At 33.1% G+C, this 26,326-nt stretch overlaps 2 protein-coding genes across 5 annotated transcripts in view; one reads left to right on the plus strand and one right to left on the minus strand.

The window, feature by feature from the left end:
* Positions 1-10,222, plus strand: part of LOC115877667 (monocarboxylate transporter 1-like) — a 25,020-nt gene extending 14,798 nt beyond the window's left edge. Inside the window, exons 5-9 of the mRNA XM_030893933.1 lie at positions 904-1,080; positions 1,139-1,247; positions 3,975-4,261; positions 7,120-7,308; positions 10,035-10,222. Coding sequence (XP_030749793.1) covers positions 904-1,080; positions 1,139-1,247; positions 3,975-4,261; positions 7,120-7,308; positions 10,035-10,153 — 881 coding nt within the window. The 3' untranslated portion in view covers positions 10,154-10,222. The remainder of the gene's footprint in view (positions 1-903; positions 1,081-1,138; positions 1,248-3,974; positions 4,262-7,119; positions 7,309-10,034) is intronic.
* Positions 10,223-11,950: 1,728 nt separating this feature from the next.
* LOC115877668 (5-formyltetrahydrofolate cyclo-ligase) lies at positions 11,951-26,276 on the minus strand. 4 transcript variants are annotated; one of them, XM_030893938.1, is made up of 5 exons: positions 26,237-26,276; positions 22,784-22,928; positions 20,228-20,355; positions 12,978-13,105; positions 11,951-12,189 (listed from the first exon to the last, which is right to left on the minus strand). In XM_030893938.1, exons 2-5 carry the CDS (start codon positions 22,922-22,924, stop codon positions 11,966-11,968), a joined length of 621 nt encoding a protein of 206 aa, XP_030749798.1. In that variant the 5' UTR covers positions 22,925-22,928; positions 26,237-26,276; the 3' UTR covers positions 11,951-11,965. The 4 variants fall into 4 exon arrangements, with proteins under 4 accessions (XP_030749798.1, XP_030749795.1, XP_030749794.1 ...); XM_030893935.1 differs by having other exon boundaries at positions 26,184-26,251; XM_030893934.1 differs by lacking the exon at positions 26,237-26,276 and adding an exon at positions 23,328-23,480.
* Positions 26,277-26,326: the final 50 nt, after the last annotated feature.

The following is a 26,326-nucleotide window of genomic DNA, read 5'->3' on the forward strand; positions in this document are numbered from 1 at the left end:
ATTTTTTAACCACTTAGTCCATTTTATGGAAGAAAATGGTACATTTAATGTAAAACAAAAATGGAACAATTTTAAGGCTACTTCTCTTGAACTTACGATCGAAATACTTTTGGAAAATACAAAGTTTTGCCTTCCTAATTTTCGTTCTAAAAAGATATAATTGGTATTATTGAATAAATATTTCTTAAAAAGAACGAAATGTTAGGCATCAAAACTTGTATTATTTCCTAAATTTGTTCATAAGAAGTAGTTTTATCTAGCACAAGATGTATATACGAAGCAAAATACACACGTATACACGCAGTAGTCACAACTGCAATGTGTAAACAGAGTTTAAACGTAATACACAAGCACTGTGTATCCTACGGCACACTGTGTATCCTTTACTTTGTGTATACGTAAATGCTATACTGTGGCTACATTGTGAGGCGGACGTTTAACCTTTGTGCATACGTGTTGAACTACAATGTGTAAACATATTATATTTACATCGGGGAAATTGTGTCACCCTGTGTTTACATCTAATAATGTAAACACATCGTAAATGTGATTTGATGTGCTGTATGGGTAGCTCTTAGACTAGTATATGAGAATGAAAACGAAATTATATTACCATAGAAACGCGAAAAAAATCAATTATATTCTCATGTTTTTTTTTATTTTTTTCTTAAGCAATATGGAAATTTGGAAAAGTATAAACGGGATTAACCATTTTAGAAGAAGCAAAAATTTTTATGAAGAAAGCATTTTTCTCAATATTTCAATAATAAAAAAGTTTTTACTCATATAAAGATAATCCGGGGACATACTGTATATCGTAGATAGTGGATATCATAAATTATGTTTTCGTTTGATAAAATTAATGTTACTATAATAACGACTAATAGACAATTATCCTTGTAGGTATGGTAATAGGTTACATGTCCATGCCATTCTTCTCCACCTGGTCACTAAGTTTCTTTGGCTTCAGAGGAACGTTACTGGTTCTAATGGGTCTGAGTCTGTTAACTCTTCCAGTGGCTTTGACACTGCAACCTGTAAAACAACATTTGAAAATGATAAGAATCCATGAAGATATCGGTATATTGTATACATTGGCACTAATTTGTCCAAATTCAATAAGTAAATCATATTTTAGAAATGCTATATGCAAACTCTGATGATGATATAATTAAGACAAAGATGAATAAAGAGCTTCCTGAAAACGATGATAATGAGGAATTGAAATCAGAAAAACAAACAATATGGTAAGTAATAAAGTAATGTTTATAATATACAGGGTGAGTTTCCTACGATGTTCTCTATGAGTATCTCGGAAACTACTGGAGATAGAGAGTCGATTAAATGGGGAAAGAATTGCAGTTTTGTGGGGTCATAAATATGCGCCTTTTAGATTTTTGAAAAAGTTCATGGCTTACTAGATACTTCGAAAAAAACAAATTTCGGCTATTTTAAAAATTGTCTCTAATTCCATTATAAACTGTTTTAGACAAAAAGTTTTCAGATAGAAGTTGTAGATAATCACATCCTTAATGAGATTGTGTCCTCCGTTTTTTTCTAAAGCCTGTAATTTTTGACATATGACACAAACATATTTTTTTTAAATGGAAACCATAGTTGGCCATGACTTCATAAAATGCGCCATTTTTTAAGCTTTTCAGCGATATAAGCTATAATATGTTTTTTTTTCGAAAAATGACTGAGTTATATTCAATTCTTATAATTTTTAAACAATTTCACTTAGTTAGCCATGGAAACAAGTATAATCGTCTTTGCTCTCAGAAATGTGAAGCTGTCACATCCAAACTTTGTAAATTAAAATAAACAAAAATTGTAAATATGAATTTTTCAAATGAAGAAAAGCGTGTAGGATTATTGGTTCAACTTTTCTTGACCATACATTTTCGAGAATACGTTGACCGGTGAATGTTGCGTTTTTTTAGAGAACGGTTTTCAAAACAAGAAAAGTTAAATTTAGTTATAGCCAATTCTTATCTTTCTTGGCTAATTTCACTTAGATTGCATGGTATTCTTATTCTGTTATGATTTATAACTTATAAAAAGTCAGAATATATTATTAAACGGTTCTTTACAATTTACATTACACAAACTAAAACTTAAAAAAATAATATCACTACATACAGTTTAAGTTATTTTTGAAAATGTTAAAAAAATCCGCCATTGTTTTGAGTTGAATCTTTTGAAAACTGAATTACTATCTATTCTCACATAAGGACCGGTCGACTTAATTAAACTTCTCTCGTGCCGCCACTTCGAGTGCCTCTCTTAATTCATAATTTTTTTTTGTAAACCTTATTGCTAACCATACCGCATAAAAAATCTAAAGTGGATAGGTCAGGTGATCGAGGAGGCCCATGCAATTGCATAATTATGATATAAATAATTTTTAACATTTCTTTCATTATGGGGGAAGGGGTCATAATGAAAGTCATGTTGGAACCGGTTGGAACCACTCTATTGATGCGCGAGCATCTACACGCTTTTCTTCATTTGAAAAATTCATATTTACAATTTTTTACAAAGTTTGGATGTGACAGCTTCATATTTCTGAGAGCAACGGCGATTGAACTTGTCTCCATGGCTAACTAAGTGAAATTGTTTAAAAATAATAAAAATTGGCTATAACTCTATAAAAAACATATTATAGCTTATATTGCTAAAAAGCTTAAAAAATTGCACTTTTTATGAAGTCATAGCCAACGATGGTTTCCATTTAAAAACAACGTATGTTTGTATCATATTATGTCAAAAATTACAGGCTTTAGAAAAAAGCGGAGGAGACAATCTCATTAAGGATGTGATTATCTACAACTTTTATTTGAAATTTTTTTGTCTAAAATAGATTATAATGGAATTAGAGACAATTTTTAAAATAGCCGAAATTTGTTTTTTTCGAAATATCTAGTAAGCCATGAACTTGTTTGGGCCGAGAGCTAATTACTCCGAACCAATGGGCACTTACCCTAGTATCCTACAGGCAGAAATCTACGCTATCGAGAGATGCGTACAACTTATCTTAGATAGGAACTATCGGAAACAAGAAATAGCCATCTTATCTGATAGTCAAGCAGCGTTAAAGGCGATCAACTCAGTATCAATCAATTCGAAATTGGTCAAAGAATGCATAGAGAAGCTGAATAAATTAGGCAAAGAAAACAAAGTCCTCCTACACTGGGTGCCTGCTCACCAAGGGATAGAAGGCAATGAAAAAGCAAATAATCTAGCTAGGAAAGCAGCGAACACTCCACTAACTGAACCAGAACCGTTCTGCTTTCCAAGTGGTAACCAACTCAAGGCGGAACTCAAGAACTTGGAAGATTCCATCCGCAACCTGGAATGGAAATTTTCCAATGGTCTAAGACACTCGAAGAAGTTTCTGAGGGCTTATGATGAAGAAAAATCACAGATCTTCCTGGGTCTGAGTAAGAACAATCTTCGGATTGTCACGGGGTTTTTAACAGGACACTGTCTCCTCAACGAACACCTCAGTAGATTGAAACTAAGAAGAAACGGCGAATGCAGATTCTGTGGGGAAGATGGGGAAACACCAGTACACCTCATCACTGAGTGCGCCGAGATGACAACCATTCGTGCCATGAATTTTGGTACGACTGATATTGGAGATGGAGAACTACCCTCTATAAAACCGTCCCAGATACTGGCTTTTGTCAAAGCCCTGGGACTGTATGATGAGTTATGATTCAAGAAAGGGGGACACAATGGATCTGTAAGGTCGAAGTGATTAACCCCCCTCCCACTCATTCTAAATTCTAAAAAAAATTCTAAAAGCCATGAACTTTTTCAAAAATCTGAAAGGCGCCTATTTATGACCCCACAAAAGTGCAATTCTTTTCCCATTTAACCGACTCTCTATCTCCAGTAGTTTCCGAGATACACATAGAGAAGATCGTAGGAAACTCACCCTCTATAATGGTCCACTTCTTTTTCAACAGCCATCAGATTAGAAACTCTTTCGGACTATTAATGGACCCCAAATACCTCAACCTTTCCATTGGATTGGCACTGTGTTTCACTGCCGATATAGCCTTCTATCCAATCATCCCTTTGGTACTGGCCCATTTGAACTACACCAATTCTGAAATAGCTGCAATGATGAGCGTGTACTTTGGAGCTGATTTGTTGGCCAGAATTGGACTGTCCCTTGTTTCGGTTTGCGTGGTTTACAAGAGCAGAAGATTGTTTTACGCGGCGGCACTTTTGAGCAGCATTTTCAGGATAGGTAAGTAGAAATAAATTTTAAAAAACTCTCTACTGTTTTGTGAGAAGTGATTATAGTAATTTAAAAAATCCATTTACCTATAGAATCGTCCCTAATGGGTGGTTTAGACTGTAGATTTTGCACAAACTGGTTTGTGCAAGCCATTTTATACCAAATATACACTCAGATGCAAAAGAATACAAAACAACATTTTTTCGTCAAATTTTTAAACTGTTATATTTTTTTTTTACTTTTTCTCTTATTTTCATAATTTTTTTAGCAAACTGTATATAATTCTATCAACTTTAATTATTCATAAACTCAGCTTTTTATAAACTTTAGTATCTGGCTTATTATACAGGGTTGTTTTTTATCTTAACTTTAAAACATATTGATAATTAAAGAAATTGCAAAATGCTTGAGGCAAGTTAATTTTGCTTTTAAAAATTAACAAAGGCATGTGTTGACATGAAACAAAAACCACAATATTCAGAAGATATGGTTCTGACCGAAAAATAATGTTTTCCGTAGCGATTTTATGCATCTGAGTAGAATTTTTTTTTTAGAATTTAGAATGAGTGGGAGGGGGGTTAATCACTTCGACCTTACAGATCCATTGTGTCCCCCTTTCTTGAATCATAACTCATCATACAGTCCCAGGGCTTTGACAAAAGCCAGTATCTGGGACGGTTTTATAGAGGGTAGTTCTCCATCTCCAATATCAGTCGTACCAAAATTCATGGCACGAATGGTTGTCATCTCGGCGCACTCAGTGATGAGGTGTACTGGTGTTTCCCCATCTTCCCCACAGAATCTGCATTCGCCGTTTCTTCTTAGTTTCAATCTACTGAGGTGTTCGTTGAGGAGACAGTGTCCTGTTAAAAACCCCGTGACAATCCGAAGATTGTTCTTACTCAGACCCAGGAAGATCTGTGATTTTTCTTCATCATAAGCCCTCAGAAACTTCTTCGAGTGTCTTAGACCATTGGAAAATTTCCATTCCAGGTTGCGGATGGAATCTTCCAAGTTCTTGAGTTCCGCCTTGAGTTGGTTACCACTTGGAAAGCAGAACGGTTCTGGTTCAGTTAGTGGAGTGTTCGCTGCTTTCCTAGCTAGATTATTTGCTTTTTCATTGCCTTCTATCCCTTGGTGAGCAGGCACCCAGTGTAGGAGGACTTTGTTTTCTTTGCCTAATTTATTCAGCTTCTCTATGCATTCTTTGACCAATTTCGAATTGATTGATACTGAGTTGATCGCCTTTAACGCTGCTTGACTATCAGACAAGATGGCTATTTTTGTTTCCGATAGTTCCTATCTAAGATAAGTTGTACGCATCTCTCGATAGCGTAGATTTCTGCCTGTAGGATACTAGGGTAAGTGCCCATTGGTTCGGAGTAATTAGCTCTCGGCGCAAACACTCCGATCCCTGTTCCCGTATTGGTTTTGGAAGCATCAGTATACCAAGTTATGGTATGGTCTTTTAACTGCTGGGCAAGCGTTCCGCTCTTCCAATCCTTCTTATTGCTCAATACTACATTGACATGTTTGTCAAAGTTGTACGTTCTTGGCATATCGTCCACTGAGAGTTGCAGGAGTGGTATTTCCTTTTTGAGGGTGTTCCAAGCCCTTGATCTGACAATTCTCCCAGTACTGATTCCGTTAGTGACCATTCTAATCATTGTCGCATTGGCATATCTACCAATGACAATGTGCAGTGGTGTTAGATCTAGAATGACCTCCATTGCTGCTGTTGGACAGGTTCTCATGGCTCCTGTGATGCAAACACATGCTAGTCTCTGGACTTTGCATAGGTTTAGCCTTGCCGTCCGTTGCTCTAGTTTTGTGTACCAGGCAACTGCTCCATAAGTAATCATGGGTCTTACTATCATGGTATACATCCAGCGCATAATGTTAGGGGAGCAGCCCCATCTATTTCCGGCCAGTCTTCTGCATATCATGAGAGCCTTTATGGCTTTGCTGGTAATGTTCTTAATATGTCTTTTCCACAGGAGTTTACTGTCCAGGGTTATTCCCAGTGCATCTGAGTAAGAATTTACCAATTTTTTTATCTATAAATAAAAAATGACTAATCTAATTTCAGTAGCAGGATTTGAATCAACGACTTTTAAGGGCCCCATTCACGTTGAGATCGGTATCGATACATGTTGCAAGTATCAGTATCTTGACACAAACATCACAGTGTATTTGTCTGTCTCAGTATCGCTGTATCGGTATCGGATGGTATCGCCGTCTGTATCAATGTAGTGAAACTTCGATACCAAACGCATGCAACTGATATTTGTCGCAACGTGTATGTTGATGTTATTATGTATCGCGATACCAAAATATTGTCAAACAGTGTCATTTCCACTCGTTTCCGACATGGAAGATCGTGAGTTTTGGGAGGAATTTTTGAATTTATATAAATTATATCCGTGTTTGTGGAACTCAAAATGCCAAGAATATTCAAATAGACAACTTAGAGAATTAGCAATGACAGTTTTGGTGAACAAGTGCAAGGAAAAGTATGCTAATAGTGATCTTAGTTTTGTCACTAAAAAAATACATAGCTTTTTCATCTTTTTTTCTTTTTTGAAGTGCCTAATAATACAAATGCCACTGCTACAAGCACGGGCATGGCAGGCAGCACCATTTTGTTTTCAATTTGAACACTGATGTTTCCTGATTCCGTCTCAACGTGTAGGAATCTTTGAAACATGGATACAAATCTCAGATACATGTATCGCTTCCTGTCGCGATACACGTATCGATACCGATCTCAACGTGAAGGGGGCCTTTTAGAATGGTAGACAATAAGAGTTCAAGTTAGGTACTATCTATCAATTAACTATTAATGACGATTAATTTGTTATTTACAGGGTGGCTCACGTACGACTCCTTCTGGTGGAAAACTGTAATAATGGCCGTGTTGGGTACGCTGCGTTGCTTCATAGAAACTCTTGTATCATTGGTAATATCTGAAGAATATCCAGACAGATTTTCATCGGCATTTTCTTTATATATGGTAGCCAATGGCAGTACCTGTTTGATATGCGGAGCAATAATGAGTAAGATCTGTTCACTATAGGTATTTTAATAATTCTCTTAATATATAGTCTGTCCAACGAGAAGATATATGACAGTGACAGTTGTGTCTGTCATTTTTCGGATGTCATCTGGCGGAATCTTTCGTGAATCGTTGGACAGACTATAGATGTATGATCGAAAACTACTATACTTTATGAACGAAAAAAACGGTGTCAAAGACGACTGGGGATATCGATGATAATTTTCGATGACAATTTTATGCCTAAAAATGACATAAAACTTGTCAAAAATGAACACTAATTGTAGAAAGATTAAAAACCTTTGGAAGAGAAAAAATGAAAGGGTCTGGAAAGGATAGAACCATAGATTTAGGAAGAATATATATTATAGCGTACTACGTTTAGCTTACGGTGTGTTTGAAGTCGGAATCAAGTCCGAAGTGAACTTTTCAGTGTTTTTCAGTAGTTTTTGTTTTTGTTTAATGTACTTTTGAATCTGCGAATTTTCAATATGGTACGACAGTGTCAAATGTGTGGACAAATAAGCTCAAATTACCCGAATTTCGCTTTCCACAGGTAGGTATTGTCTCCGCCGCGCCGTAATCGTACATAGGCGTCCCACAAGGGAGCCTTTCACAATTAAAATAATTTCTAATTATATTTGTTGAATTTTGATCTACTAAAACAAGAACGTAGTAGCCGGTAATTGAATTATAATTTGTCTCAATTACTACCTAACTGTTGTACATCATAACAAATTTAAATATGAACGTTACATTTGAAACTTTATTATAAGCCAGAAAGTGACATTTTTTTCTTAAAATTGCGTCCTATTTTGGTCATTATAGGTTATTCTAAAGGAATTTTGCTCAATAAATAAACATAGGTGTTTACCCGTCCTTTTTTACATTTTATTGCTTTATTATATCTGCCCCTTTGGCCTTGTTTAGACAATTTTTTATCACCGTACAAATACATCTTCCTAGAGTTATTTGTACGGTGTGTTTAACTTTTTTTAGAATGGGACGAACTGTAAATAATTCTTAGGCTACTAGTTTTATACATACCTATATAGAGAGCGACCCAGGCCTCCAAAAAAGCTTTTTACCTATTACGTTTTTGGTTTGTGATTTTTATTTCAATTTTTTACATAAGATGGGGGCCATTGTAACGCACATTTTCAAAAAATTTTTGTCAACATACAGGGTGATTCAAACCGCAATACATATGCTTAATACAGTTCATGAAGATTAGGACATTTAACTAAAATTTGATTATCTGATGAAGCTACCTTTAAAAGTAATGGATTTGTAAATAAACGTAATAGGTATTCATTATTATGTGACAGAAATCCCATACTGTAGCACACAGATTTTATACTTTTAATGATAAATGCCTTCTATTGCGAGACTAAAAGGTAATTGCCTCGTATCAGAGCCATCATAATACAAGAACAAGACCGAAAGTCAAATCTTGTCTTATATTTTCAAAAAAAACACAATTTTCTCATTAAATATTGATTTTAGGTATAGGAAGTTATTAATAATACAAGATTAAACAACTATTACACAGTAGTTCACAGGAAGCTATCGATTGCGAACTAACTAAATCGTTACTAATTAGGTACTAATTTTGAAAAATTCCTTTTTAAGATAAAAAAGGTAAAACTAAAATCTAAACTATCATTTGAGATTAAACGGGAAGTTCTAAATAATGTTGCCTATTCTAAACAAGAAAAATTTATTTATAAGTTAAGTTTTATAACATTCCTAATTAAATTTGGGCGAAAAGAATATTTCTGTTTGCTGTAGGTAATTTTCTCAGGGAAAATACGTAAATAAAAATGACTTTTTAAGCCAAAAAAAGTCAAAAGGACAAGTTATTCCAAAAAAGGACAAGTGGCAACCCTAGATATTTCTGGAATGGAAATTTAATGGCAAATCTACTACTTTGGTTTGAAAAAATGTCTAAAATGTGCCTAAATGTCTCCATATTCTGAAAAAAAATTGAAAGAAAAGTCACTAACCACAAACCTAATATAGAACTGTTTCGGAAGCCTGAGTCACCCTGTAAATATTCAAAAGTAACTGAAAGTTTATATAGAAGTAACTGAAAGTTTAAATTGAAAATCGACGTTGGAGTGATTTTCGAAAACTACTAGCGTTTCAACATAAGTATATGTGGGATATTAATTGTATTATTATATTAGACCTTATAACAAAACTCATCTGACGAAAAAGTGTTAATGTAGTATATTAGAACAATCCAAATGCGCCTAGTTGCCGGGGTCGGAAATTTTAGACTTCTCTGTCTCTTCTGTCCTTGTTTGACACATTGGAATGTTTGATACACTACCAACGAGTATTTATGAATGAGATGTTCGGTCTATCTTTATAATGTCTTTGGATAGAACCTTTCCAGACCCACAAACCTATTTCCAAAATAATATTTTCTTTCGAATTTTAAACTACACCATTTAGAAATCATTTTTACACAATATAAAAATAAATTACAACCTCCTTAACAGACAGCTGGCAGTAATAAGCTTCATTAAAAAATCAAGAAGACGAGCCAAGAACTGACATGACGTCAGGCCTTTTTTGCAGAATCGATTGTCATTACCCCAGCCGTCTTTGATGCCGTTTTTTTTTCGATCGTACGGTATACACTTAATTTTTGTTAAAGCTTTGATAAAGAATATACAGATATTCTTATAATACTTATTAATTCCTTATAATTTCTTGCAGATTACATCAAATATTCGACAAGTAGTGACATTATAACCTGTCATGTCCTTACAGCTGCCTTTCTCATTAGCGTGACGTCATGGTCTGTAGAATGGTGCATTCGTGAGAAAAAGAAATAATTAAATATTAGATTTTATATTATTTTATATGAATTTAGGTAGAAAATAAAATAAACTAAAATTAACTTTTCACATTATATCGTTTTTCTTTAGAAAATAGCGTTAACATAATGTATTTTTTCTAAGATCTTGCAAATACTAGCTATTTTTTACTAATTAATAATTAATTCTAAAATTTCAACTATATTTTCATGATTTTTTTTAATTTTCTCTGCTTTATGAAGAACACATTTTTCTCAAAACGTCAATAGTAAAAAGGTTTTTCCTCTTGTAAAGATAATCCGGGGACATACTGTAGATTACACATTACCGTATTTAACAGCCTGTATTTTAATATTTGTTTGGTTCATGTCAAAATATAACGTCAGAAATCTTGACAATATGGTGAAGGTAACTTTCTTTGTGAGCGTTTTAAATTTACATCATGGTGTAAAAGATCTTTTTTTTTTAATAATATTTCTTTTGATTACAGTTGGGGGTTGGAATCTTTGGTGTTACAACAGCAAATTAAAACACTAAATCACCAGAATACACCAAAAACTTTTACTTTTACACTGGACGCGCGTTTCGCTAACCATGTTGGCATTATTAACAGATGATTAAAACGCAGTTTTGGTGTATTATTGTGATTTAGTGTTTTATTTTGCAACATTTATTAGGATTTAATGTTCCTCTATTCGATTATTCGGCGCCGTTTATCCAGCTATTTTTAATCACATTACTAAAGTGTGCCTAATGAGTCAAGGAATATTTCGCCAGACGCATATACACGCATCAGAAAAGTCTAGGGATATTACAAATTTATCCAGCCATCGTCAGTAATTTTATTATTTGCATTTCTGATATAATAAAATTAAAATAAACAAATAGTTTTTTTGGAAATAAAAATGCGAAATTTACCGAATTTTTTAAATTTACCTTGATTTTTATTGAACTCAAAAAAATACACACATTTTTTGTTCTTCTAAACTGTGAATTAAAAAAAAGATAAAACCATTTTTACTTAATAAAGGGTATGGCCTCCTCTACTATTCATTACAGCCCTACATCGTCTCTCCATGCTCCTGATCAGGTTGTCCATCTCTTCTTGATGTACAGCCTGCCACGCTGCATTCACGGCCCGAACCAGATCCCTACGAGTTTCACTCAAAAATTCTCAAAATTCTTTTTTGGACCGCGTCCCATACGTGCTCGATGGGGTTGAGGTCAGGAGATTGTGTCCGCAAGGGTAAGATGTTTAATTGATGAGCATTGATAAACTCATTTACCACTCTGGTTGTATGAGGCCGTGCATTGTCATGCATGAGAATGAAGTTTCTCCCAAAATCATTGGCATATGGTAACACCACAGGCTCAAGAATTAAATCACGATATGTGATTCCTGTTAGAAACCTTTCAAGAAAAACGAGATCGGTTTTTCGGCCTAACTGGACTCCTTGAACCATAACTGTTCCACCTTGATAAGGGTGCACTTCCTGAACATGATCCAACCGAATAAGATTCCCCGGTTCTCTCCATATCCTAAGCCTCCCTATCCGTGACTCATCCGTGAAGAGAACGTTGGCCCATTGTTCATTCGATTTATATATTTGACAAAAAATGCACGAACACTTCTGCAAATATCCCAAATTTAGAAATAACGAGTGTGACTACTTCGTTTCAATCGAAGTAAAAAGAATCGGCCTACAAATATGTGGTTGTTTATTCAAAACATTTATTTTTAACTTTAATAAAATAATATCCCTAGATTTTTCCGGTGTGTCTATATCGCCAGACGAATATATAAAAAAACAGTGGTGTTCTAAAAAACATTTATTTATCATCAAATAAAATTGTATCTATCAAAAGGTCAGTGTCTTCAACTGGTATTTCATCAACAATTTGTTCTTTTAAACCGATTCCAACTGTAGATATACCATTACTTTGATTAATTTGTAAATTTCTCAGGTATTTGTCATAGTATCCTCCACCATGTCCTAGACGATGTCCGTCTTTGGTAAATGCTACTCCTGGACAAATAACCAGATCCAAACCACCTAAAATAAAGTAACAATATACAGAGTGTAATCGCGTAACAATATACAGAGTGTATCGCGTAAACAAAGGATTGCCCAGCAATTGTGGGTCAGTTAAAAATCTTGCGTGGGTCAGTGGTCTAACCCACGGGTCATAGGTTCGCTATCACCGTTCTAGTATTTACTACATTTTTGTCTCTTGTAAAAATGTATTACGAAACTAGCTATTCAATTATTATCGAAACTGGCTGCAAAAATATGCTGATAACCTCAGCGTTCTAAGAAGTGCCTCGTCTTGCTGGAAAAATATGTTTTCGATTTCCATTAGGGGAAGATCATCAATAAGGGATCCTAAACCTCTAGTTAAACGCGGCGATTTTTTAAAAATTCTGTATTTAGAAGGGGACTATAACCAAAATATCAATTGTGTTATATTTTTGGGAAGGTAATTTTAAGTTATTTTCAGTTAATTCAAAATACACAAGGTGTCCCTAATAAAAATTCAATTTTTCTGTTGATAATCTTAGATTATTAATTTTAGAAAATCTATACATAAACCATTAAATTCTACGTAAAATTTTCCATAGCAAAAAAGTTACAGCGATTTGTAAAAAATGCATATTTTTGAAAAACATCCCGTAACTCCGAAACGGTGACAACGAAGCGTTCAATTTGACCCACCCTGTACAATTAACTAATTTTCATTCCAAAAAAAAAACGTAGTAGTTAGATAGTATATGTCCACAAAATATTGGGACACCCTATAGAGCTTTTTCAGAAAGCTGAATTACCCCTGTATACAATAATACCTGTTTCTAAAGCATCTTCACGATTTTCTTTCAATAAAGGCTGTTTTATATGCCACTTGGTCAATGGAAGATTCTCCCAATCTTCCATTGACAGCAACCTAACCATCTGCATACCAGATTTACTGTATCTAAAAAAATCAAAAAAAGTATCCTTATTAAAGTTTATTTTCACTATACCTTCCGTTTCCATTCCATATCCATTCCATATCCGTTCCGTATTTTTTATTGTATTGACGCTATACATAAGCTTCCGTTCCGTATCAGTTCCATACTTTTTGCTGTACAATTTATATTATTACGAAAGTTTAATTTTAAAAATTTGTATCTTTTGAAAAATGTAATAGATTTAATTCAGAGGTGAAAGAATAAAAATAAATATCAGCAAAATTTTAACAGAGCTGGTACAAATGTAAGGACTTGACAACGCTGTTTCCGATACGCTTCAGCCCGTCCGCCAAAAAAATGAACGGAAGGAAAGCATATGGAACGGAAGGGAAACGGAACGGATAGTGTGCATTGTCCTATTCATTTACATGATATAATATTTTACGTTAACGGAAGGGAAACGGAAGGGAACTGATATGGAAGGTATAGTGAGAATCAACCTTAAAAAAAAGACTCAAAGTTTCGGTATTTTTAGGGCTCCGTACCCAAAGGGTAAAAACGGGAACCCTATTACTAAGACTTCGCTGTCCGTTCGTCCGCCTGTCACAAAGGTCTATCTTATGTAGTGATTCCCACGAGAGTCTCGTATGGTCTCGTCTCGTTTTCGAGACGAGACTTGAGACGATACTCGGACAATACGAGACGAGACTTTTATTGGTCTCGTCTCGAGTCTCGTGCGAGACTTCTCGTGTCTTGTACGAGAGTCTCACAGGTGAACACTTGAAAAACCTTTACTTAAAAACCAACTTTTACTTAAGTTCCGAAGTGCGTGTGAAGCAACTGGTAATTCTCGGCAACTGACACCTGTGTTGGATGTACCTACACGCCGGAATTCCAGTGATGATATGTTGCAAGTAGCTCTTAAAGGCAGACATGGACTGGGTGTATTATGTCAAAATGTTGTTGATTTAAAACCATATGCACTTAGAGATGAAGAATGGATACTGCTAGAAGAAGTGCACAAATTATTAATCAACTTTCAAATACTTTCCAAAAAACTCGGAGGAGAGAAGTACACCTTACCTATGGTGGTTGTATGTATCAATATATACTAATAGATAATCTTGAGAGCAAAATATTTGCATGGGACAGAAAAACAAATCGAACCTCTGTTGAAGAGCAGCTTATTATTGGTTTTCAGGCTGCAAGAGACAAAATACTAAAGCATTATCGTAAAACGAACTGGATTTATGCTGCAGTTTTAATTCTCGATCCACGCCATAAGTTAGAAACGTTTGATATAACAAAATGGGATCAAGAATTAAAAGATAATTCGATTCTTAAATTTCAAGATATTTGTAAAGTCTATTTTCATCAATTAGAGGGACAACGTTCGACAGAAACAGCGGTGGCGCAACAAGGACGAGAAAATCCTGGACCTGAAAAATCGGACTTTGCAATTGATTTTGATGCCTTGTACGCAGTAAATCCTCCCCTGCCGAATGAGAATGGATGCAGTAGTTTCAAAAATACTATTCAATTCCCCGGTGTAATAAAGACACAGATATAAATAAAATAAATAAATAACGTCTTTATTTTTTACTCGGCGAAATTCAGCAGAGCTGTTAAGTTAACCGAGCATATAAAGAAGTAAATAATATAATACATTCTTAAAAAATAACATTCAAAGAAAAAAGAATTAGTAAGAAAAATGAAAATTAACAATATACTTTAGATAAAGAAAAATCAACAACTTAATAAGTTAAAGCAAAAACAGTAAAAAATGAAAATTGTTCCGTAAAGGATACAAAAATTAATAAATCAAATTATTGTGTAATTCTATATCCGCTCAACATATAAGTTTTTAATTTTGTTTTGAAAGTGAACGTCTTTAAATCAAGGGGAGTATAGATTCAAGTTGGAATTGTACATCTTGGTTGCCAGGTAGGAGAAAAGAACGCTGATATAGCGCCGTGCGATGTTTGGGAATTTCCATATTATTACACTGCCTTATAGCATAGTTAGAGTATCGAAATTTAAGTTTATTAGTTAAATACTCAGGAAAACCATTCCGCAAAATTCTGTGTAAAAACATGCAAAATGTAACTTTTGTCTGTCTTCAATATTTAGCCAATTCAACATATCTAGTTTATATGTAACATGGTCTCTCGATCTTAATCCGTATATTAAGCGAATACATGAATTCTGTACTTTCTGTAACTGTCTCTTAGATTTTTGATCGAGACAAGGCCCGTAAACAAAATTACAATAATTGGACTGTGATAATACAAGAGCCTCACATAATTGCTTTTTAATTTATAGTTTAGAAAATCTTTGTTTTTGTATAGGTTTCTTAAGGAGATGAACGATGCCCTGACCACTTTACTCACTTGAGATCTAAACCTCAACTGCGAGTCAAATATAAGTCCTAAATATTTTGATTCCCTTTCTACGGAGATAATCGAATCAGACATTTTTATTTTCATGTTCTGGGCCGCCCAGTTATTATTTGGTCCGAAGTAAACGATTACTGACTTTGTCGGATTAGTTTTAACCCGTTCTTGCTGGAATAAGTGTATATTTTTTCTAAACACTGTTCAACTTTGTTCTGGGCTTCGTATGCTTCTGATTTTCTAAAACTTAAATGTAATTGGGTATCGTCGGCATATCTATGCATTTTGCAGTGGTTATCGTCCACTGCTATGTCCATGGTGTATATAATAAAAAGTAACGGACCGAGAATGGATCCCTGAGGAACGCCCTTAGTAGTAAACTTTGCCTCCGATTGATTACCATTCATCGAAACAAATTGGGACCTATCAACTAAATAGCTGTGAAAGAAATTAACAGCAGCCACAGAGAACCCGTAATACCCAAACAAGCAACATGTGGTCCAACGCGTCAAATGCCTTACTATAATCCAGCATTATCAAAGCAGAAGTTCGGCCTTCATCAGCTGCAGATATAATGTCGTCAAGCACACTTAATAACACAGAAGCTGCGCTATATCCCTTTCGAAAGTCTGACCGAGTGGGCGGTATAAGGTTCGAATCGTTCAGATAACTAACAAGTTGTATGTATATCGTCTTTTCAAATATCTTTGACAAGGTAGGTAAAAGGCTTATGGGTCTTAAATCTGAAAAACTACCAGGATTATTTATTTTAGGAATAGGCGTTACAGTAGCTACCTTCCATTGAGTCGGATAAACTCTGGAAGTTATACATTCATTAAATATGTGGGCTAGAAAAGGAATAATCACATTACAATGGTGGAGAACTGTTGTAATAATCATATTACAATGGTGGAGAACTCATGGTACTGAACTTCCCATTTTAAGTTTCATGGCACGAGATCTCTTGAGTATTCCAGCTACCTCAGTCCCGGCGGAAAGATTATTCTCCCGTGCTGCGTTAACCATTAGAAAACACAGAAATCGCCTTAATAATGAATCTGCACGATGTTTGTTATGCCTAAATGACTGGGTGAGAAACAAAAACATTTGCGACCGAGAAGGCTGTTAGTGCCAATATTATTGTTTTTACTTGTTTTCAAAATTAATGTTAAGTTTTTGGTTTTTGTTTTGTGTTTACATATTACTATGAAATATATAATTTATTTTTCAACGTTTGTAATTTTTTCATCCTACTTTTATATTATAGTAACTATAGCTCAAACAAAACAACTTTGGGAACACATAACTTGAAATCAATCTTTTTTTACACCCTCAATGTTTAAATTTTAGTTGTAGCCTAATAAATATCGATTAGTTAATAAAAAATAAACAAGAAAAATTAGATAAATTACAAAAATGTTCCGGTTTCTTTACAAATGTCACGTGATCCCAAGGTTGTTTTGTACAAACTATAAATACATATCCCGTACTGGACTGGAACAAGGATTATGCATGATGAAATTTCAATACTTTCACGAGACTCTTGTACGAGACGCGAGACGAGACGAGACTGGATGAGGCTCCGAGACGAGACTCGATACGAGACTTCTTATTTTATCGGCGAGACAAGACAAGACTTTATGAAAGTTTCGTCTCGTTGGTCTCGTGGGAATCACTAATCTTATGAACCGGTATAGCTAGACAGTTGAAATTTTTACAGATAATGTATCTATGTTGCCGCTATAAGAACAAATACTAAAAACAGAATTAAATAAATGTTTATAAATAAAAAAGTACTTTCACTAAACATTATCTTTTAAGTAAGAATTTTACATAGAATCTTTCAAGTCCACGTGATTAAAGCGTTAGGACTTTACGCTGCTATGACGTTGGAGCCGGAGTAAGGCAGGTTCGAATCCTAGTCAAGGCGACTTTTTTTAATCGTTTTTTTTTAATTTTTACATATTTTTACATATTTATTTCTACTTTTATTTCTACTATTGATTAATACAATTTTTAGTAATGTGTTTCTTCATTTTTTTTTAAATTACTTATACGCGCAAATCAATTCAAAATTACAGCTAAATCGGAAAAAAGTTTATAATAATATAATGTCTAATATTGTATACAGGGTGGTCCGAACTGTATTCCGAAAACTTCGGCAGCATATTCTGCACATAAAATGAAGTAAAAAACTTCTTATAAATGTATGTCCTAAAATGCTTAGTTTCGGAGATACAGGGTGTAGAAATTTCATTTTTATTTCGATTTTTTCCAAATAATTTCTGAAGTAACGTCAATATTTGGATGAAAATTGATGTCTGATAGTTTTTTGGCATGAGAAATTTGATTTTGATGTCATTATAACTCCTATTTGTAGAGGGCGCCACCTACATGTGTTTTAAGTGTTTTGAAGAGTAATAACTTTTTGTCCGTACCTGTTTAGAACTGCTGAGTGAAAAAATATATATTTTCGTGTTTTTTTACGTAAAAAATGTCTCTTGGTAAAAATCGTTACGAGCAACCCTTCTCGAGATATTTAGAATGGGAATAGTCAATACATGTCATTATTGACAAAAAATAAACATATTGAGTAGATAGTTATAGGCATAAAATAATAAATACAAGAAGAAGTGTCAAGTCAATGTTAAATTATGGAAACAGCGTGGCTGCCTGGGTAACTAATTTTCAGATATGGCGGCTGGGACATTTGACATGATTTGACATGACATAGACACTTCATTGACATGACAATTTCAATTTTATGAAATTTATTTCCGTTTCCGGTTTTTAATGGCGGGCTGTTCAGGAGGTTTAAATGAGGGTTAATATACTTTTTACTTTTTCTAGTAGTAAATAATACAACAAAATTAGTCAAAAATATTTATTTGGAATTTAAAACAATGTAAATATGCAAATCAACACAATTAAAGAGCTATAAACCCATAAACTACTGTATCAATATCAAAATATTTAAATAACATCAGAGATGCTGTGTTAAAGTGAATTAGTAAAGTAACAATGCACTAACTTACAGAAACTTGAAGATAAATAAATGTTTTCACAGCTTCACGGGCGTAAAACTAACTGGAAGCAAGAAAAAGACAACAGGAACCCACGCAAAACCTGGAATCAAAAAAAAAATATGTAAAAAAAAACATAATAGGTACATAAGACTGTTGTGAATTAAATCAAACAGGACTTGAATGAAAATAAAATGAATAAAAAATATGATACATATACATCTAATACCTCATTTGTATTTTAAAAATAATCTACATACATAGCATTATTGCTATGAAAATACATAATAGCCTATAAACAAGGATAATAGGTACCTATGTGATATGTAATTACGCATTTCTGTTCATCTTGTAGATAATTAATGTAGGCTAATAATAGTTCAATAATCATAATTTACCTTGTGTAACTTGCTTTCAATTGCTCAAAATCACCGATCAGTCTTTAAAGTAGAGATACGGAAAAATCCTTGGTAAAGAATATCCCAAGATCCTTGGATCTAAAGCTAAAAAAATATAAAAACAGTTAATATATTACCTATTTTTACATATATGGCCCATACGTACTACACGTAGAAACGTCGATTTCATCATTTTCTTCATGTAATTAATACCATATATACTTTATTAAAGTGTTAACAAGGAACTTTATATCAAAAAACATCTTTGTACTTATAAATTTCTGCCGAAATATCATAAACAAACTTCCAATCAAATCTAAAACGGCAAAAATTAAAATGGCGCCCGACCTTGCCAGCATCTTGCCAGAGGCCTCGGGAGTTGACACATGGCTGACACACAGACAAAAGAAGAGGACGCCGACGTGCATAAAAATGTTCCGTAACTAAAATTGACAGAAATCATATAGAAATATTCAGATTTTTGTCTAGGACAGTCTAGAAGGCCATGCTTTCTGCCTGGGTAAGACCGCGCCAGAACTGTTTCCAATTTTCCGGTTTACTGTCACCCTCCTGGTTATAGGACTAAAAAGATAAATTTGGAAAAATTTTATTTTTTTAAATTAATCATAAAATTTTCTTCGAAAAAATGATGATTGGTGATGATTTGGCACAAAAACATTTCAAATTTATGATTTCCGTCTGTTAACTATTTAGTCAACATGTTTATATAATTTATGAAAATGATGACAGGTATTGATAATTTCGATTTCAAATATCTCGAAAACTATTACTCGTAGCGATTTTTATTAAGAGATATTTTTTACGTTAAAAACGTAGTAAATGTATATGTTTGGACTTAGTAGGTTTATACAGGTACGGATGAAAAGTTATTACTCTTGAAATCAGTTAAAAATATGTAGGTGGCGCCCTCTACAAGTAGGAGCCATATTGACATCAAAATCGAATTTCTCATATCAAAAAACTTCCAGACACCAAATTTCATCCAAATATTTATGTTACTTCATAAATTATTTGGAAAAAATCGAAATAAAAATGAAACTTCTACACCCTGTATCTCCGAAACTAAGCATTTTAGGACATACATTTATAAGAACTTTTTTACTAATTTTTATCTGCAGAATATGCTGGCGAAGTTTCCGGAATACAGTTCGGACCACCCTGTAGATAATGAATGGTACGGAACCCTTCGTGCGCGAGTCCGACACGCACTTGACCATTTTTTTTTCTTTTGCCTTTTTTACGTGGTAATAGCCCTCTACATTATTCGACTTTGACTTACTTCGCGAATAGTGTAGTGGCAGTTAACTTACCTTGGGACAAAACATAGTTGCCCTTGCTCAAAAATTCTTCTGACGATATGTTCAGTGTCAACTTCAGTATTCATGCTAAGATAAACAGAGATGCGCTTGCTATTTTTAAAAACTGGTAAATTAACCAACTAAAAAAATATAATATACAACAAATAATTATCAGCCAAATAAATAATACCTTTCTTCCATTATACAGGGTGTCCCAGAAATAAGTGCAAGTATTTTAACTGGTAACCAGAAACACGCCTATGAGGCTTTTTTCGCGAAAAATTTTTTTTGAAAATTCAAAATTTTTTGAAAATTTTTTTAGTTTTTAGTTTAAAACATAATTTCTTGATAATATGGCAGCATAGGTATTAGATAAAATTTACAAGAAAGAAAATCCAGAAAAGATCCAGTGGTTCTCAAAATTTTAGCAAAAAATCTTGGCAAAATTTTTTTTTGCAAATTTTCAAAGTAAAATGACTCCGTTATTTTGGACTTATCTGATAAACGATAAAGAGAAAATATGTTTCTTTTATCGAGATCTACCACCCCTTAAAATACTTGCACTTATTTCTGGGACACCCTGTATAGGAAGTTTGAAAATAAATTCAAAAAAGTTTAAAGGATGATTCCTTGTTAAAAATAAAGAGTATATCCGGTCCGAATTGTATTCAGGAAATTTCAGACAGCATAATATGCAGATAAAAAAAATGTAAAAAAGTTTTCATAAATGTATGTCCTAAAATGCTTAGTTTTGGAGATACAGGGTGTAAAGTTTTATTTTTATTTCAATTTTTTCTAAATCATTTCTGCACTAACGTGGATATTTAGGGAAAATTGGTATCTAGGTGTTTTTTGACATGAGAAATTTGATTTCGATGTCATATGACTCCTACTTGGACGTAGGATGACCATATCCATGTATCTAGACATATACTTTTAGGAGGGCTCAAGTCTTTTGGGGGGGCTTAGGTCACTATAAGATAAGATTCATGTGAGGTTAAAACCAATTTTATACGACACGCAATTATACGACACGCAACAACCCCCTGCCCCCCCCCCCCGTTGCGCCTCTACTACTGAGTGACAAAATATACATCGCTTGATAAAAATCGCTCAAAATATTTCAACAGGAGCAGTTTTTGTCCGATTTGTTTGATTATTTCGATTACAAATCTCTTAAGAATGCTTCGTCGTAGCGATTTTTACCAAGAGACCTTATTACGTAAAAAACAGTAAATGTATATATTTCGCACAGCAGTGTTCGCTCCCTACAAATAGGAGTAATAGTGATAGCGAAATCAAAATCCTCATGTCAAAATACACCCAAACACCAATTTTCATCCAAATACCGACATTAGTTCAGAAATTATTTTGAAAGAATCGAAATATAAATGAAACTTCTACACCCTGTATCTCCGAAACGAAGCATTTTATAATATTTACACGAACTTTTTTACTTATTTTTATCTACATTTTTATCAACTTAATATGATGCTGAAATTTACCAAATACAATTCGGACCACCCTGTATAGTTACTTACCAGTGAAAAGTATTCCCTTATTTCTTATTTCCATCGATATCGAGATCTACCGCACGCAACTAACTCTACCGGGTGCGTCTCAAAAGTATCACCCTTATAACTTTTTTATTTTCTCAGATAAAAAGACGAGATTTGGTATGTTAGTATATATGACATAAATTAAGATTGATTGACGTGTTCAATTGTTTCTGTAACTTCCTGTTTCACCGGAAATGACTACCATGGGCTGTGTTATAAACACTAATATTTAATTAAGGAGCCTTGGAAAAATAGATTTGATCGTCTAATGTTTTTCGTTTCTTATCCTGGCCGGTTAAAAAATGCTCAAATCGTATTTTTAATAAAATCTCAATTTTTTCAAATGGAACGAGAGTGGCTCGTTAGCGTATTTGAAAACCATATGAGAAAATGTCGTGTCAAAAGTTGACAAATGGTATATCATTCTACTCAGAGTGTCATTTTCTATCGAATAAAGTAAAAAATACCGAGGTTGCCATTTAAAAATCAAAAGTTGTAGTCATTTCCGCTAAAACAGGAAGTGACCGAAAACAATTAAATACGTCAATCAATCCTAATTTATGTCATATACTAACATAACAAATCTCGTTTTTTTATCTGAAAAAATAAAAAAGTTATAGGGGTGAGCCACTTTTGAGACGCACCCGGTATTTTACAGTTTTTTTCTGAAATTAATTTCAGTTCTGACGCAATATCCTTATTTTTTTATTAACTATTTCTTAATAAAACAATTGTAGAATAAATGATAAATAACATAAAACAAGCTCAGAAAAGCACAATACATTCGGAAAAAATTCAAATCTGTCAATTGAAACGTCAAACAAAACTGTCAAAAATGGGAATTTATGATGTTAATTTCATTTCTAATGCCATGAATACATGAATAACATATTCCTCCCTTAATATTTTAATTCCAAGCATTATTTTAACCAAGGAATCAGCGCTTAATTTTTTTCATTCATTTGCTTTATATAAATACACCCTTTATATATTTACTATTGATACGAACCTTATCAAAAACAACTTTGGATTGTCTACATATTTCTTCACGGCTTAAATTTTCGAGTCTTTTAGCAATTTTCTTTCGTAGAGCTGCTTTTGCTTCTTTAACTGACATCGTGCTGCTTAGACGGATAAAACCAAGTTTCATTACTCTACAAAAGAATAAATTAATAACATTATGTTTATATACTTTTTCCTGTTCGTATCAAAGTCGTTATAATAAAATTACGCAAAGGCCATGTGATATGATAAATATAGTACATAAATTACCAATGTTTTTAGAGTAAATCTTATCTTTCGTTAATATTTGAATGATCAATAATAACGCGCTGAAGGCCATCTATTGAGATGTTTTTAAATCAACCTATTGATCAGTAAATCTAGGAATTCTAAAATTTCGTCTGTAATTTTTATTTTTATTTTCTTTTATTTTATACGAAATGGTCCAAGTGCAAAATGGTCAATAACAAGAACATGTGGGCCATCTAGTGAGATATTTTTGAAAAACTCGTATTGATTTATCTTATGTAGAACAAAAATGTTTTCTTTACCTTATGATATCTCCAAAAACGTCGATAATAACATAAGAACCATCTATTACTAAGTTCCACAAATAATTTTATATGGATAAAATTTAATACAGAAACATACTTTTTTTGGATTATGTTTTCACATGACAGAGGATGTCACCGACGTCTGTCAGATTTGAAAATGCCTTCAACTCCTAATATTTTATAAGAAATGTACCGGGTGGCCAACTAAGAATGGACGCCGGCTGTATCTCAGAAACTACTTATCGTATAACTTTGGGAAAAAAATTCTAATAACCAAATCTTTGAATAAGAAGACTAAGGAAGGAGCATATCAAAAATCTTAGGTACACCGCGATGGGCCTCAAATATGGCCGACTTAAATTCCTGTTTATCTGTGTCGTTCTAATTTTATTTAAAAAATGTAAAACTATGATGTAGAGTAGACGTGGGGTAGACTCAATAATTTGTTGTTTTATTTTGCGTTGTGAATAAATGTTGGTAGTTATTAAAATTGTTATAAAAATATATAATTCTAATAAAAATAGATAAGTTATAATAAGTATTTATTAACACAAACATCCGATACGCTACTGAAGCAGGTAAGTCAAATTAACGTATCTAAATTCTTTGACATCTAATCTTTGACAAGTAATAAATAAAAGCTAAAATGCAAGAAAAATATATAATTTAGTTAATTTAAGTGAATTTCATAAATGATCGGTTTACTACACGTATGTATATTATATAGTCACTTACTAGCGAAAAGTTGTTCCATTATTTCACTCAATTTTTGCCGAGATCTACCGCACGCTACACAACCAACTATTTTAGAGTCTTTTTCGATAAATCGCGATAGTGTCACTGTTAATTTAAGTTCTGCCACAATTTCCATCTAGATTTACTACCTTTATACAACTATCAGTAGTAGAATAAATAATAAATAACATAAAATAAGCTCCGTAAAGACTGACAAATCCACAAAATTTCAAATCAAATTCAAATGTGTCAAATGAATCGTCAAACAGAACTGTCAAGGATCCCCACCCTAGAGAGCTTTTATGGTGGCTTTTCCGCCCACCATGCATGAATACATGGATAGCATTATGCTCCTTCCTTAGTCTTCTTATTCAAAGAACCAAATCGACCAAGAGAAATCGTTGGAAATTATTTTCAAGTTCGAAAATAGGGGGCGCTTCCCGCTAGGGGGCGTTTCTGTGATAGCCAATCAGAAAACAGGGTTTTTCTCAATAATATGCAGGTGAACAGGTATTTTAAATATTACTGTTGTAATCATCGAGAAATTTGTAATTTTTTTTATATAGAGAATTTTGCTCTCTTTCATAAAATAAAGTGGTGGGGGAAGATTAAACTTGCTTTTATTAAAATAAGGATAACTCTGGTTTAGGTTAGCCGATTTAAACAAACTAGGGCTCGTTTAAAAGAGCTTTTCTTCCTTAATGATCTCCAGTATAAATTTTGTTTCCATAAATTTTTTCCTGGTAGCTAGAGGGCGCTGTTTGGCATCATATCAGATATTGCACTTTCCAGTGGTTCTCAAAATGCGAGCAAAAAATCATTTTTTAAATTTTCAACGTGAAGTAACTTACTTATTTTGGACTTATTTGAAAAACGGTAAAGAGAAAATAATGCTTCTTTTATCGAGTTTTATCGAGATCTACCAGTCCCGAAATAATTTGCACTTATTTAAGACTGGCCCTGTATATCGGGTCTATATACCATTTTTTAAATGAGGAGAGAATTGATATAAATTGTAAGCATTTAATTTTTTAATGTAATTCTAGCTATTTACATGTTAATAGTCAGAATTTTGTATTTGTTGTATTTTTTAATTTTATTCATAAGTATCAAATGGTATAATGCAATTTTATAGATAATTAACTATTACATCTGATGCTTGCAAAATATACAAGATGTTCCATTTAAGTTAAAGAAGCTATTGCAGTATAAAGCTAGTAATTATTTAAAATAAATTACATTTTTTTAGTCACCCTGTATAAGGTAGTATTATTTTCATTATTGCAACACAAGATTTATTAAATAAAAAAACTTCTGTACAATAATTGATTTTAAAAACTTAAATACGCCTAGAGAAATAAATCATAAAATTGTTATACTGCATTTTTACAAAATCGTAAATATTTCAAAAACGGTAAGATTAAAGTACGGTAAATCGGTAATCAAATTTACCTTTATTTTAATCGTAGAAACTAAAAATGTAATAATATACAGGGTGTTCCATTTAAATATACAACTTTGATAATTTTTATTTATTTAGGACACTCTGTACTCTGTACCTTTGGCATTTTGGCAAATAATTTTAAACTGTCGTAGCTTTAGTAGTCCTGGAACGACCCTATCACTAACAATTTCTAAAAATCTAATAGTTTGGCTACAATCAGAGATAACTAGCTACAACACTCATTTGGCTACGAATAGCGAATAGCGTGGGAACAACCCTGTAGATATACCTACCTATCTTTTCAAATAACCTCAGGAAAAATTAAAAAACATTTTACAATATTTCGAATATATTTTTTAATATGCAAGACTTCATATTTTTGTTTCCGAAATCACAATGATCATATTCGTTCCAATTTGGAAGACCCTGTATGCCTCATATGCCGGTATGTAATAATAAATTAATAATACCTCACTTTCTGCTATTTCCAATCTGTGATAATATATTAAATAATTTCAACAAGAAAAAATTACCACTTATTCTATAGTAATCAAAGGATTGATTTTGTATTGGCTAAAAGCAAACACAGATAGCAAAAGTATATTAGATTATCCTAATATTAGAAACCTAATATTACTCTACATAGATACAATTGAATCAATATAATACTTTACAGCTTTTAGATCAGCTACTGAACTTTTAATGACACCAATCACTAATTAATTACTTCTTAATTTGGAAAAATTTCCAGCAAAAAATGAAAACAAATCAACTTCACGTGCAAACAGCTGGTCAAAGCATGTTGTCACATCTACTA

Source organism: Sitophilus oryzae, unplaced genomic scaffold (genome assembly GCF_002938485.1).
Source record: "Sitophilus oryzae breed Bouriz unplaced genomic scaffold, Soryzae_2.0 scaffold_1496_pilon_pilon, whole genome shotgun sequence".
Classification (NCBI taxonomy): Eukaryota; Metazoa; Arthropoda; class Insecta; order Coleoptera; family Curculionidae; genus Sitophilus; species Sitophilus oryzae.

What these genes read in the sequence shown, in the direction of transcription:
- LOC115877668 (XM_030893938.1), bottom strand. Translation starts at nt 22,924, where the DNA reads ATGAAACTTGGTTTTATCCGTCTAAGCAGCACGATGTCAGTTAAAGAA. An exon ending in CCAAAGTTGTTTTTGATAAG is followed by an intron (nt 20,356 to 22,783) that starts GTTCGTATCAAT and finishes ATATTTTTTTAG; the next exon opens with TTGGTTAATTTACCAGTTTT. An exon ending in TGAAGATGCTTTAGAAACAG is followed by an intron (nt 12,190 to 12,977) that starts GTATTATTGTAT and finishes ACTTTATTTTAG; the next exon opens with GTGGTTTGGATCTGGTTATT.